The sequence below is a fragment of the Castor canadensis genome, chromosome 8 (genome assembly GCF_047511655.1).
Source record: "Castor canadensis chromosome 8, mCasCan1.hap1v2, whole genome shotgun sequence".
NCBI classification, from domain to species: Eukaryota; Metazoa; Chordata; class Mammalia; order Rodentia; family Castoridae; genus Castor; species Castor canadensis.
This window is the reverse complement of record NC_133393.1, coordinates 57,102,710-57,118,605: the sequence shown is the minus strand read 5'-3', so window position 1 is coordinate 57,118,605 and position 15,896 is coordinate 57,102,710. Positions and strand designations below refer to the sequence as shown.

Here is a 15,896-nt window from a genome sequence, read left to right as displayed (position 1 = left end):
AGAATACCACCAGTGTATCTCCTATTGTATCTTGTGCTATTAAACATATGCAGGTGCCCAAAGATAACTGAATAAGCAAAAACTATAACAGCTTCAAGGAGAATGAGTTATTTACCCTGTGGAAAACAAATCAAATCTTTTTAACGAATGAAATGTAAATCAGAGAAAGTGACCTTACAAGGGTCTGTTATAGATAAGTCTTCTCAAAATAATGGCACGAACCTATGAATAAATAGCTGAGTTAACAATGGTGAATTGTAAAAAGTAGATATCTTACCTATTAACCAAATGCTTAATCAAAAAGGAACAACTGAAGATGCAGGTAAGTTTTTTATTGAGGCACAACAAGGCATTGTCACTTGCCTGAACTTGAAGCAGTCAGGTAAGTAAGCTGAACATTAATACAGTTAAGGGTTAAGTGCAAACAATATACATTCACAGCTTGACTAGCAAGGCTACATCACAATTTATAAAGTGCCAGATTAGTGCTAATTGTCATTCAGCTTGAAATTTTTCACCTAGAGAAGAAACAAAAAAAACTAAGGACTTCCTCCTTCCTCTAGGAATGAAAACACTTTCCTAAACCAGTCACCAGGCAAGGACTACTTTTTGTTCAATCTCACTAATTTGAACATCATCCTTTTATTGTCAATTCTGTACTGACTTTTTCAATCTTGATAAAGAAGATAGCCTGAAAATGTAGAGTATTTCCAACTACTCCCATAAATTGCTCCCCTGTGCAAACGTAACCATATCTGGTCTCCCTGGAAGAGCTGAAGAATGGCATGATTACTAGCAGTCTCGTGATCTGGAGCACCATCATTGGCATAGGCAGATACCAAGACTTCTTCGTTCTTCATGAGGTTGACATACAGTGGCACATTCACTGCCAGCTTTAGCATGTGGAAAATGAAAACATAAGTGCCATTCACAGGGCAATTGAATCTGCCAAGCTGAAGATCAAAAGTCTCTCCCAAGTTGTTCAAAAGAAGATCAAACACAATAGGTTGGTCTAAAGATCCAGGGGCCAAGTTAGAGGTTCTGGCTGCTGAGAAGGCAACTCGCATCTGCTGAGGCAGGGGATAGACGTGTACTGGCAGTATGGTAGCTGCTGGGTTTGTCACTGGCACATCCACGGGAGTCATGCTACGGGAGTCTCCTTGTCCAGAGTCACCACTGTTAAAGGTTTCGTTGTCTCTTTCTGGGCTGCTCACCTGAGAAGAATCACTCCACCCTGCTGTTTTATTAGCAACAGTGAGTTTCTCATAATGAAGCAGTTAGCTTTGAACACAATATTTAACATTAGTCGGCTACTGAAACACAGATAAGGATACATTTAATAGTAAATTCCAAAACAAAAACAACAAAATGTAACTATACTTTTCTAGATTTTTCTGGCAATAGTCTTTTATAACACTTGTTAAGCCAGAAGAGACCTAAATAATCCAGTCTAATTGTTTCCTTTGGCACCCAAAAGGTTGGGTAATTTACCAAAACTAGCTAAGATTGGCAAAGACTAAAACTAAATGACTGAACAGTTTTTACTTATCTTTTTCCCATAATTCTCACATCATTAACTCCTCAGTGATCAATCTTCTACCCAAAGGAACTAATGTAGAGGACTCAAGAAAACTTAGATTATATAATGGAAACCACCTTGCTACTAATCACTCAGAGAGATTCTGATACGGTACTAAGCTACATGATAAATGCTTGGGTTTTTTTATTTCCATTTTACTGGGACATGAAGAAATTTTAATGTTTTAAGTGCTGTACAAAAACACTGCTCAGATATAAGCAAAGGAGTTATGAATATTCGATACCCTTTCAAAATGAAAAGATTGTTTTCCTAGGACAAAGTTAGTTAGCTTCAGTACTTCTTTATTCTCTCAGTTATGCTGAATCTTTTAAATGGAAAGGTACATATTAAAAACTGATTATTCTGCTTTTGTTTCAAATCACTGTGTCTTCAAGTGTTGCTTATTCAAGTCTATTAACATATTGACATTAGCATAACTAGAAGCATGCATTTATTATTTTTAAAAAATCATCCTGAAACATCACATGACTCTACTTGAGGTCAGAAGAGATATATGTTTATGGCTAAATTATGCTCTGGTGCCAAGCATTTTCTTTTAAAGAAAACACACATTTTTAAATAAATTGACATTTGGTTTCCATAGCCTTTCTAAAAGTCTAATATCTCCCTCAGTTCTTCAGTACTGCATTTAAGCAAACTGAAAACCTCAACAAGGTAAGTGTTGAAACAGTGTGCTTTGAGGAGAAACTGATAGAAGGTACAGAATGAACGAGAAGTAAGGTTGGGGTAAATAAACCACTCATTTTACCCTTACCTCTTGAATTTGCCCGAGGACCACCAGATGTCCCTCCTCGTTTATAACACTGCTGGAAACTATCCTAAAATGAACACACGAATATTCACAATGGCACCAAAAATACTGAACAATAATCATTACAAAGGACTATTGACTGGTAAATCTATCAGATTAAAGTCCTCTTAATTTCAGTTGTTTGTTTTGAGGCAGGGTCTTGATATGTAGCCCAGGCTGGTCTCAAACTCACAAACAATCCTCCTACCTCAACCTCCCTAGTGCTGAGATTACAGCCACACCTGGCTAAAAGTCCTCGAAATTCTTCATTTGGCCCTCCCCAGCAACAAAGATGCTCACATGTTCCCAAACAGCAGTCTAAACAAAACATGGGTGATGGTGGCAATTCTTGCTTCATCTGTTAATAACCTGACCTGTTAGATATGTTCTTCACAAAAACAATAAAGCATTTAAAGAACATTACATAAAAAGTACAATGCTAGGTTATGGGAATTCAGAAGTACAACATGGTCCTCTATCCCTCATCTCAATAGTAAAGCAAGAACAAGAACACAGATTTCTTCAGTCTGGCTCAAATTACAAGTCAAACTGTGAAGACTATCACAAACTGTCAGGCTGGGTTGTTTGTGGGTTTTCTTGTTCATTTCTTTTTTTGTGGTACCAGAGTTTGAACTCAGGATGTCACACTTCCTATAGACAAGTACCCTACCACTTAAGCCACACCCCCAGTTCATTTTGGAATAGGGTTTCACATTTACGCCCACGCCAACCTGGATCCCCATCATCCTATTTATGCTTCCCACGCAGCTGGGAAAATAGGCACGTGCCACTACAGCCAACATTTTCTTATTGGTTAAAATGGGATCTCTCTAACTTTTTGTCTGGGCTGGCCTAGAACCACAATCTTCCCAATCTCTGCCTCCCAAGAAGCTAGGATTACAAGCATGAGCCACCATGCCCAGCTTGGTTGTTTTTGTTTTATTTTTGGATAGAAGAATTGAAAAACACTATATTGTATAAATGTATCTGTTTCCCAGAAATGTGATCAAAGTATTAATAAATGTTCAAAGGGAAATACTTCCAACTAACACCTAAGTGGAGACTATACAACTCATGAAAATAATTAGTTGTGTAGTTAATAATTGCAATAAAACAGAGCAAGAGACACAATAAAAATAATAAAGTTTTCTATTTAGACTCCCAGTCCCTTTCCAATAGCAACCATTATTATCAATTTCTTAATTTCCTCAAACAAATTTAAAGCAATACACAAAAACACTGGAATACTAGTATTAGGAATGGAGAGTTCTATCACTTAATTGTCTATTAATCAATAGCCTCCCCTCACTCACAGAAGAGGGGAGGGAGGAGAAGCAAAGAAAAAATATTGTAAGTCAAAAATGCATTTATTACAAAAAAGTATTTCTAAAACAACTAATCTACCAAACAGCACAGATAAGCAACACAGTACACTAGAATATGGTTATCTACCCTTATGATTGTGCAGGTGACTAGAAGCTGTGGCTCCCTGCCACAGAAAAAGATCCCAGAAAAAGATCAAGATCTGAAATAGAGTTTCTACTGAACACTTATCATTTTCACGTATCATAAAGTAAAAAAACTGTAAGTCAAACCAACTTCTGTATATACTCAAAATCTTATAAAAATGCTGATGTGGTCTATGAACTTTATCCAGATATGACCAATGACAGGAAGTTCTCAAAATCTGGGAATATGGAATGTCTATAACATCCCATCAATCTTTCACCATATGTCAAAAAGATCTGCTGAGTTATTCAAATCAGAATAAACAAAAAATTAAAATTATAAAGACAAGCTCTGCTACATTTGATAGTTAAGCAAGCTAAGACTATGAGCTCTAGAGTTAAACTTGCAACCCCATCTTAGTTCTGCCACTTATTAGCTGAGTGACCTCAGACAAATTATTTGGCCTCTGAACCCCAGTTTCTCTTATAAGGTGGAGGAGTAAATGAGTTAATGTAAACAACATGATTCATAAAGTCCTTAACACCTTTTAAATCCATATACTAGGCAGTTAACTTGTTATCCTTGGATGACTGGAAAAGTTTGTCCAACTCAAACCTCCACAGGACTTATAGTAGTTCTAAAACAAAGTGTACATTTCTACAAAACAAATTATGGCTCTGCTACATTTAATCATCAGCTTAACATCAACAGCTCTGACATCTATTCTTACTTACCCTTTGGGAATAAGGTGTTCCAGGATATTCTCTAGCTTGGAACTGCAGCTGGCTGTAATTTCCATTGGAAATTGAAGGAGATCCTCTATAACTTTCAAAGCCTATTAAATAAACAACAACTTACATAAGACGATGGGCAAAAGCATATGAAACTTTTCAGCTGTAAAAGCTAAACTGATCTTACAGTGCTATCATTAGATTTATACCTCAAGTAAAGGCATACTAAAAATTGCTTCAATAGTAAAATATGCATCCATACATTCTCACTGACTTCCAACAAGCCAGGCTGGAATACAGTGGGGGTTGGGAAAGACTGGGGGTGGAGTAATTAGATATTAAGTATCCTGTCTTGAGTACCTTTGCTCATATAAAGCAGAGACCAGAATACTTGGAATCACAACTAAAAGTTAAAGAGTATCACCAAATCTTAAAGACTATCTCAAATTCTTACCTTTGTATAGTTTGATAGACAAATAACTAAAAAAATTGTCTAATTTATGACATTTTTAAGAGTTAACTGACAAAAGAAATTAGTCAACTATAAAAACCAAATTCATTCCTTAAAAAACAAGATAATCAGCCTTCCTACTTCAGTCACAAGATTAATGTGTTTTTCATACAGGAAGTCAGTTCTGTTATAGAGAATAGGCATATTAAAAATACTGTATTATCTACTAACAGAGGAGTCTCTCTTACATTATGCCAAGGACACAAAGAAACAAAGTTAGGTTAAAAAAAATGGCTTGGGTCAGGTGATAGAGACTCAACACTTGAGCATAATTTAAGCAGCTTTAGAACATACCTTTATAACCGCCAGGGGACCGATAGGAATTGGTCAGTAATCTCCCGCCACGAGCACACCCTCGCACAGACCCCCGGCTATTAATGAATGGCTGCGTAGGTCTGGGAAATACATTCGTCTGTGCTGGGTAAAAGGCAAGGCTACCATTGCTTACTTGAATCGTTCCATCAGGATGATAATTTGCAGCTTAAGAAAACAGGTTTAGAGTTCAACAGTTAAATGGTAATAAAGGTCCAATATTCTTTACACTTAAAAGTCACTATACACATATATAAATTAATGTACTCTCCCTTTAAAACATATTTTTATATATGTGTATACATATTATTATTCAGCCTTATGAAGGGAGGAAATTTTGGCACATACTACAACATGGTTGAACCTGGAGGACATTATGCTGAATGAAACAAGCCAGTTCCGAAAGGACAAATGTTGTATGATGCCACTTACAACAGATACCTAGAATAGTCAAAGTCATAAAGTCATAAAGTAACATGCTGGATGCCAGGGTCTACACGAAGAGGAGAAGGCATTAGTGCTAAGCAGAGTTTCAGCTGAGGAAGATGACAAAGTTGTGGAAATGGAGGGGGTTATGGTCCACAACAATATGGATGTAAAGTCACAGAACTCTTAGGCGAAAAAAATGGTTAAAATGAGCCAGGTGCCGGTGGTTCATGATTGTAATCCTAGCTATTTAGGAGGCAGGGATCAGAAGGATTTTGATTCAATGGAAGCCCAGCAAATAGTTCACAAGACCCTATCTCCAAAATACCCAAATAAATCAAGGCTGGCAGAGTGGCTCAAGTGGTACAGTACCTGTGTACCAAGCATGAGGTCCTGAGTTCAAATGTCAGTACCACAAAAAAAAAAAAAAGTTAAAATGGGAGCCAGGCACCAGCCAGGTTACACCTGCAACCCTAGATACTTGGGAAGCTGAGATCAGGATGATCAATGTTTGAGGCCAGACCAGGCAAATAGTTCTCAAGACCCCATCTCCAAAATAACCAGAGCAAAATGGGCTAGAGTTGTGGCTCAAGTGTCAGGGCACCGCCTCACAAGCACAAAGCTGAATTCAAACCCCGGTTTCACCAAGAAAAAAAAAAAAAAAGGTCATTTTCATGTTATGCAGATTTCACCATGACTTTTAAAAAGCTAAATATTCAGATCAGGGAGTAAAGGAAAAGGAATCCTAATTTTAAAATAACTGAGATGGCATTTGACAAAAATATCCCTTATATAAATAACCTGCCCTATATTTCACCAATACAGGTAAGAATAGAATAAGGTCCTTTGTGGCTAGATCCACAGATTTACATTTACTACCGCTTCATCATTTGAGTAAGAAGTATCCCAAAAGTTCAGTTCATTTGCTTAAGGCCTAAGTTTTGGAAAAAATCAATTCAGGGTTAAAATGCCAACACTAAAAGTCTATGATTGCTTTTTACATTAGGAAGTAAGTACAAAGTTGCCTATTCATTCATAACTTAGAGCAGCATGAAAGATAAAAATAGTTTACAGTCATTGGACCATTAACTACAGCCTGCCTTTAACAAAGCACTCCTTTGACAGTTTCATAGGGACGAAACACATACAGATAGATACAAGGGTTTTAATTTTTCTGATGGGGTGTTATGTGAATCTTGTACTTACAAATACAATGAAGGTATTAACAGAAAAAAACACAAGTTCTATAAGGATTGTGTGCTGACTGAATACATTTAAAAGAAATCTTTTGAAACCTGTTCTGCCATGAACAGAGATAGCCTATCATCTTTTTACTATGTTGTTGGGTGTCTAGGGTAAGCTTCTTAATGCATAATACAAAAGGTTTCTATCTCTAAGCAAACAGAACGATAAGCATACTGAGTGTATCTTCACATTAACCAGTGTTTTAAATAAGATGGAAAAGACCTGATAACCATCTGTCTATGCCAAAACAGTTAACAGAATAGTTTCCAAATCTTCATAAAAGCAGATAGATAGTGCCCTATCTACCACCATCACTGTCCAGGGTAACCAAAGCAATTAAAAGTTAAAAATATAAGCCTACATGGTTAAATCAACCATCTAAGTTCCACCTCAAGAACTGATAGAATTAAATAAAAGAAAAGGCATTAGGTGCTTCTCAACACTTGAACTTGTGAAGAAGTAATACTAACTCATGAGAAAAGGACTTCTAAAGTGTCACTACAGATTTTCTCTCCATGTAATTACCTGTTGTCTAACAAGTCTTCAAAAAATATGCAAAGATCTTACCAGTCTCTTGAGACAGGACAGTTTGTTCTACATGTATAGCTGGCAGCTGGCACTGGGGTGGTGTTTGAGTACTTGCTGAAGTAAAACTCTGATTGTAGCCGGGTGGATAAGGGGATTCTTTTATTTCTTGTTCTTTCCGTGGAGGCAGAGGTGCATTAACATTAAATACCTTAAAAGGTAAGAGTATACTAAGTCACTTTTTTTTTCTTTTATTCATATGTGCATACACTATTTGGGTCATTTCTCCCCCACCCTCTCCCTCCCCCACCCCCACCCCCATCCTCTCTCTCTCCCCCTCAACCCCCTTGCTACCAGGCTGAAACTATTTTGCCCTTATCTCTGATTTTGTTGAAGAGAGAGTATAAGCAATAATAGGAAGGACCAAGGGTTTCTGCTGGTTGAGATAAAGATAGGTATACAGGGAGTTGACTTGCATTGCTTTCCTGTACATGTGTGTTACATTCTAAATTAGTTCTTCTCGAACTAACCTTTTCTCTAGTTCCTGGTCCCCTTCTCCTGTTGGCCTCAGTTGCTTTAAAGTATCTGTTTTAGTTTCTCTGCGTTGAGGGCAACAAATGCTATCTAGTTTTTTGGGTGTCTTACCTATCCTCATACCTCCCTTGAGAGTACACTAAGTTACTTGCGAAGGCTCATAGGAAATGCCTAAGGGTAACATTCAGCAAAATTCTGTAATATTCTAAAACTTGTATTTGATGGGCAAAGAACTTGATTAGACATTTCTCCAAAGAAGATAAATGGCTAATAAGAACAGGAAAACATGTCAACAGCATTAGTCATTTGGAAAATGTAAATCAAAACCACAGTAAGATACTATATCATACCCACTGGGACAACAACAGAAAAAAAGTCACAGGGAGGGAGTGGAAAAACTGCCACTCTCATGCATTGGTAATGGGAATGTAAAATGGTGAAGCCACTGTGGAGAACAATACGATGGTTCCTCAAAAAGTAAAACACAGGGCTGAAGGCGTGGCTCAAGTGGTAGAGCCAAGGATCCCAAATCACAATCACAAGGACCCCAGGACCACAAAAAAAAAAAAAAGTGAAATATAAATTACCATATGACCCACAAAAGTCACTTCGACGTATATAAAGAAATAAAAGCAGGGACTTGCATAGATATTTGAATAGCATTATTCAAAAAAGCCAAAAGGAAGAAACAACCCAAATGTTATCAATAGAAGAATGAACAAAATGAGGTATACACAAAAAGGAATGAAATTCTATACATGCTGTAATATATATAAACCTCAAAAATATGATGCTAAGGTGGGCACCTGTGGCCCACACCTGTAATAATATCTAGTTGGAGGCTGGTGCACACAGCTGTCATTCCAAGCTACATAGGCGGCTGAGATCAGGAGGATCACTGTTTCAGACAAGCCTGGGGAAAAGAGTTCATGAGACCCCATCACAATGAAAAAAAGCTGGGTATGGTGGTACGTGCCTCTCGTTCCAGATACAGCGGAAAGCACAAATATGATTATCAGGCAAAAAATGAGGCCCTATTTCCAAAAGAGCTAGAGCAAAAAGAGCTGAAGGCATCTTGCCTATCAAGCACAGCGCCCTGACTTCAAAATCCCAGTACCAAGAAAACATTATGCTAAATGAAACAAGTCAGACACAAAATAAGTATTACATGATTTTATTTATAAAATAAGTAAATTAAGTTCATAGAAACAAAAAGTAAAAAGGAGGTTACTACTCTGGAGAGGGGAGATACAGGAGTTACCACAGAATGAGTACAGTGTTTCTATTTGAGATCGTGAGAAAGTGCTGGAAATAACGGTAATAGCTGACAACACTGAGTGTGCTGAACACCACTGAAGTGTGTACACTTCAACATGGTTACTAAGGGCAAATTTTATGTCACAAGTATTTCATCACAGTAAAGAAACAAAAACCTCTATTTGATTCCCAACAAAACTGACATCAGAGTTAATCCTCCTATTATGCTATCATAATACTTGAGCTGAGAATGAAAGTTATATAGGAAAAAAAATTCCTTATTCAAAAACTAAAAATGAGGTCTGCAGATACAGCTCAGAGGAAAAGCATTTGTCTAGTATGTACAAGGTCCTGGGTTCCATTTCCAGCAGAGCAAAAAAACAAAGAAAAGAAGAAGGGGGGCGGGAAGAAAGAGGAGAAAGAAAAGGGGAGAGAGAAAAGTAAGAGAATTTGCTATTTACTGAATGTAGGCAAAACCAGGTCATTACACAAAATAAAACCTCTATTATTTTCTAGCTCCTGTATCCTGCTCCATTTTTCCTTATAGAACACAGCATCTGATTTATTATGAGTTTTGTCTCTCTAGACCTCTTTGTGATAAAATGTAAGTTTCTTGAGCATAAAGAATTATTTGTGTTTTTTGTTTTTGTTTCTAACTGCTACAACCCCAGTAATTCAAAACAGTGCCTGGCTTCAAAACTATATATTTAATAAGTGAATGAGAACCAATTTGAACTGGATGGGCTTCAAACAAGCAGAACAGACAGAGAGGTATACATAAAAAGGTACTGTGACAAGAATGTATAAGACAAGCCCAGGGAACTAGTCTAGCAGGTTATACAGGACTTCAAAAGGTATTAAATGTCAAACAAATGACTCAATTTCATTCTGTAATGGACCACTGTTCACTTTTAGTTAGACAAAAGGAAAAAGCAAATCCACAGTGGCAATACTGTGTAGAATGAAATGACAGGGAAAGAGAGAAAGTAAGACATTTTAACTGGCCAAGCACAGAGTGATAAGGTCAGTGGACTCAGATGTCTGAGCTCAGCAGCCGACCTCCCTGCATGATGCCTGCTTCCCATTGCCACTCCACTTGCCCCACCTACCACTATCAATCCAAAGGACCTGTAGTGAGACATTAAGCACCATCAGGAAAGGTACCTATTGTCTTACTAAGGGCTCTTTTCCCCCTGAAGAACTATTTTATTCTAGTCTGTATTTAGAGAATGTATAAATACAGCAATTATATTTTTTAAAAGTTTTAAACTACCATTTGTACATAATTCTAAACACCACACAAAGTTGGACAATCTCCAGCACCAGCATGAAATCAAGATGAAATCCTGCATGTGGACTCAAGTCTGCCCCGTATTTCAGATTACTGATGCTATGGAGCCTCGTAGTGTATTATTAGTAACGGTTAGTATTATTAAGCTAATGCCAGAGAATTATGTTTCTCACCCACTTATTTCTTTTTTTTGCTGGGATGAGTTACTAGGCATTGAATCACCTACACATTCCATTTATTTAACATGGGTCTTCCTGCTGATTTTCCTGCTGATTTTCATAAAGGGAACAAATGTTCTAATCACTTATTCAAAATTCTAGGGGGTGTAGATTTAAGATTCCTCTGTCACAAACATTATTTCAACTGGACAAAACTTATAAATACTACCAGCCCAAATAGGAGTAATACAAAAGGCAAATTTTTATGTAATACCAGTAACAAATGTAAAACAATGACTCTTAAGCGTACAGTGAACTGCAATCCTCATTCCCACTTCATACTCACTGTCTGCATGGCTTGAAAGGGTGCTGTGTTAATGGCTACTGAACTACTACTTGCTGGAGGTGACTGGAAGCCCTGTTCAGAGCCCTTTGACATGGGAGGATTTGGAGACACTAGTGAAGACGGTGGCTTGCTTGGGGGACCTGCCGCCTAGAGAGGAGAAATGCAGCATCAGCCAATTACCTGCTGTGTAACAAGCAGTTAATGTACACTAAACCCCAAAATGGCAAAAGTCAGCAAGTTCTTTGGAGTGACATTTGAACATAGGAATGCCAGAGAATAGCTTGTGCTTGCTATTTCAAATCTCGATTGCTGAGGATGCACACTAGTATTTGCTTTGCACAGCTTGCTGACTAAGTGAGAGTCTTACTAATACTCAGTCTAACAAATGAGCGGCTCAACTTTTTACAAGCACCTAATTCTTTTCAAACTCTGAAATGCTATTTTCTAATTAAAAATCTAATATTGTTAACAACTTATATAAAATTGGGTTAGTTTCTTAGTAAGTGTTCATTTTTAAAGACTTAGCATATTTCTAGATCAGCTGCCTAAAGAAATCCAAACCTGATCTAAATTAAGTAATCCTTATCTAAGAGAACAAGCAAGTTCTTAACATAACAGATAATATAGCCAAAAGTTTAAGAGATATCAAAACTCAATCCCAACCAGATTGTGAATTGAACAATAAGGGTGACTAGTAACAATCACTTCCTTCTCTTCTTCAAATGAGGAACCAAATTATCTCAATTTAGACCAAGTTAGCACCACAAAAACCAATCATTATCTATATTTTCTTATATTCTATAAGTGAGTGCATACTCCTATATAATAGTTCACCCCAAAATAAAACCTAATACTCACTAAACTGCCCCCCAAATTAATCCTAACTTATTATGTCTAGCACAAAGATTTGCTAAAATAGCAAAAACAATAACTTAGAATTGAAAGCACAAACCTAATATTGTCAAAACATTCTTTTATTCTAATTGATTTTATTCTAACAAACAGAACTAATGCTAACCTTATAAAAATTAAGTCTTCAGTTACATGAATAAAAGATTTTTCTCCTCAGTATTCACTTCAGTGTAAATATAGTGAGAAACTTGATCAAATCCTACCTAAAACTTTTCACTTTTTTATTATTAAAAATCACATATTTATTACATCAGAGAAGGCAATACACTAGTAAATCTTCTTTTATGGCAAAGCCACAACAAAGTTACCTTTGTAAATTCCAGGACCACAACATCTATTGAAAGTAATACATAATAAATATTTCTATTACATCATTCAACTAATTATCTCTATAATTGTTAAGATGAGATGGTTCTACTATTCTTTGAGACAGAAAAGAAGACAGTTGGTCTTTTATTACCTCAGTAGTCTCTGAGGCCATAAACTCTGTTTCAGATCCGGAAGAAGCCTGATCATTAGTAACCAAGCAAGCATTTGGGCTACAAGTAACTGGAGAAGCAGCAGCCTAGACACAGGAAGATACAAATATTGTAAAAGGCATGTTTTGTTCACTCTGTATTTCATGGGCCCTGTGCCTCGTCATATGTTACTCTTATTAGCACTCATTTGTACCCAGCCCTATGTTGAGCACATTTCACACATTAGTATATTTAATCCTAACAATAAGCCTGAGAGGCAGGTTCAACTATCCCATCTCACTGATGTGTGACAGAGGCAAAGAAAGGTGCAGCAATCTGCTGAAGATCAAGTTAAATTAAAATTAAGTGGCAGAGCTAAGATTCAAACTCAGGTTTCCTACATTGTGTTTCCATACTTGAACACCAAAACTACACATCTAATCCCACCTTCACATATCACCACTTGGCCCAGAAGCCTGGGACCAGTTTCCAACGTGGCACTCATCTTCACTAAAGATGAGATCAGGGCACTGATCCTCCAGGATCATAACTATACTTAAAGGTATAGTTCAAAGTATAAACAGAAAGGATAAGCTCTATACAAATCAAATGACACCAAATTCTAGTGAAAAATTAAAGTTGAGAGCATATATAAAATAAGAATTTGGAAAAAGCACAGCAGGAACTAAGGCTGTGACAACTGTAACCAATAAAACACTAAGAGAAGGCTGTGCACAGTAGTGCACACCTATAATCCCAGCTAGTCAGGAGGCAGAGATCAGGGGTCGTGGTTTGAGGCCAGCCTGAGCTACATACTGAGAACCTTGTCTCAAAAATGTGTGTGTGTGCGCACACACACATAGATGCTTAAGATAAAAGCCCTGGAAATGATGCTCCAGTAAATATAAGGTAATACCTAAACACATATATATTCTTATTAAAGTTACCAGGAGATTCAACCATCTCATAGACTTGCTTAGACAACTTCTAAGGTAGTCAGACCACTGGCTGTTTAAAATAATTTAGTTTGTCAATTTAAAGCCCTTTGTAGACCCCTAACAGCTGGAACAGATAAAATGGAAATGCTTTAGTGAAAGTAGTGAATAGAGTGAAGAAGATTTTATAGACCCTAAACAACAAACTGAGCCATACTTTTTCAAACTATATATAAACAAGTAGTATTTACTTGGAAGTTTTGGAAGGGAAGATCACAACTACTGAACTACTCAGTCAAAATATTTAACTTACTGGCAAGGGAAGACACTGAGAAAACGTTTTTAAAAGTAATTGACAGAAAGCCAGTGGAACTTTGGGTTTGCTGCTGATGGAAATGCAGTGAGGCAGAGAGCTCAATAATCTGATCTCTTTGTATTTCTAAGGGTACTCTGCGAAAATTAGTTCCTCAGAATGTGAACTATTATGGGGTGGGAGAGGGAGTAGTTAACCACAAGCTAAACAAAATTATTTTCTTTCTTCGAACTGTTTACTATGCTGAGAAACTAAGTGCTCAATGGCAAAGTAGTATTCTCAGACAAGGATCCTGTGAATTCTTCAGGCTTACACTTTCCTTACTAAAATCAGATAACCTTTTCTCTTATAACAGATGTTTTCAGCACAATCATTAGAGAATCATTTTAAATTGTGTTTAACTTTAAAAGATTAGTTATTCTTGCAACATTTAAAATAATTCAGTTAGGTATATTAGAATCGGTAAGTCTGATCATTGTTGCCAAAGCAAGAGGTCCTTCCTTGAATAGCAAAAAGGAAAAAATGAATCCAGAGAAGTTACCTGTAATGGCTCTTGAAGAAAATCACTTTGACTGGACAAATTTTGTTCTGTGGATACTGCAGAGTGAAATAAACCAAAAATTATTGAGGGGGAGAAAAGTTAATGCTATCAACTGAGAAGAAACTCAAGTTTACACTTTACAGAATAAGCATCAGCTGGAAGAATTAGGTCTCAAGTCATTATACACTGTCTATTAAATCCTTAAAAGAGTCAGAAAAGGCTATAGAAGAGTTAGAATTACTAATTCCATCTTCGATACATGGTGATATTTCAAGGTTAAGCAAGAGCAGCATTTCAAGGCTTCAAAAGAAACAACTATGACTTTTAAAAATAACTGGGAATAGTAATCTGGAAAAGAAAACCTGAGTCACCATCAATAGTCACTGACCAATACACTTAAAAGTTTCAAAAATTTCAAAGTAAGACTTAGCTGGGTCACCTATCTGTTTAAAGCTTATGTTTTTTCTCTGGTTATGTATATTGATATGCCTTTCAATTACATAGTTTTCAGCTTGGTTCCTTATCAATGTCCATCACTTTTGCTAATTATTCTGCATTTATTCTCCTTCCTTTACTCAGGAACTACTGCACCATTCTTGAGCTGGTGCACACTATGCCACTCATCCTAAGAGGAACTAGAATGGAGCAGTAAGCCCAAGTTTTGAAGTATGGCACCAGATTCAGATCTCAGCTCTATCATTAGTTACTATGTTAGTCAGTGTTCTAAACAGCACTGAGTTAATCTCACTCCAAAGCCTTCACACTGCATTTAGAGTTCAAAGAAGTCAAGCAAGTTCTTGTCAGAAGTCACTCCAAAAAGAACATTAAAAAAAATTGCAAAAACAGCTATTGTGCATTTCCATTCACCCATCTGGTGACTTTGTCTAAGAAATGCAAACAGGATGGTTAAGCACACTAATGTCCTAATGGTTAACACCCATATGTAATTAATGACAGATGGATACAATTAGAATAAATTAACAGAAGGGCATACATAGGTAACCCTTAAGCTGTCTAGAGTGAATTATTTGTAAAAGAAATAACTGCTAGCTCTAAGGCTGTTTGTTGTAAGTCTTTAGAATTACATACCTGCTGGGCTACCAGGAGAAGCTGAAGGCGGCTGTGACGATGGAATTGCACTTGAAGGTTTGTCAAAATCCAGAACAGATTCCTACAAATGAGATTTTAAGTAGTGAGTAGGAACAAAAACTATTCATTTAATAACTATTACCATTAAATTATTCATAGTGTCACCCATAGCTTATTAGCTAAAAGTATCTAGCTAAAGCTGTAGATAACTAGTTAATAACTATCTCAAGATATTAAAACCTTACTCTTTACAGAAGAAATTAAGAGTCAAAAACTCAGGCTGGCAGAGTGGCTCAAGTGGTAGAGTGCCTGCCTAGCAAGTATGAGGCCCTGAGTTCAAGCCCCATGACATTAAAAAATAATAATAATAATAAAAAATAAACTCTAAAGTCACTGTGAAGTTAATTGTGTCAAGTATTAAAACTACAATAGCAATTCTAAGGCCTAACCTGGGAAGGACACTCCTCACCTGA

General features: G+C 36.7%; 1 protein-coding gene across 10 annotated transcripts in view; it reads right to left on the bottom strand.

Annotated features, from left to right (window-relative positions):
* Positions 1–317: 317 nt before the first annotated feature.
* Positions 318–15,896, bottom strand: part of Caprin2 (caprin family member 2) — a 47,358-nt gene continuing 31,779 nt past the window's right edge. For 5 of the 10 annotated variants that reach the window (XM_074083018.1, XM_074083016.1, XM_020178128.2 and 2 more), the window contains 9 exons: positions 15,424–15,505; positions 14,335–14,390; positions 12,548–12,652; positions 11,176–11,322; positions 7,632–7,800; positions 5,376–5,561; positions 4,574–4,674; positions 2,355–2,418; positions 318–1,237 (listed from right to left, as the gene is read on the bottom strand). In XM_074083018.1, coding sequence (XP_073939119.1) covers positions 669–1,237; positions 2,355–2,418; positions 4,574–4,674; positions 5,376–5,561; positions 7,632–7,800; positions 11,176–11,322; positions 12,548–12,652; positions 14,335–14,390; positions 15,424–15,505 — 1,479 coding nt within the window. In that variant the 3' untranslated portion in view covers positions 318–668. Of the gene's footprint in view, positions 1,282–2,354; positions 2,419–4,573; positions 4,675–5,375; positions 5,562–7,631; positions 7,801–11,175; positions 11,323–12,547; positions 12,653–14,334; positions 14,391–15,423; positions 15,506–15,896 lie in introns of all 10 variants that reach the window. The other 5 variants (XM_020178132.2, XM_074083019.1, XM_074083022.1 and 2 more) reach the window with 5 other exon arrangements.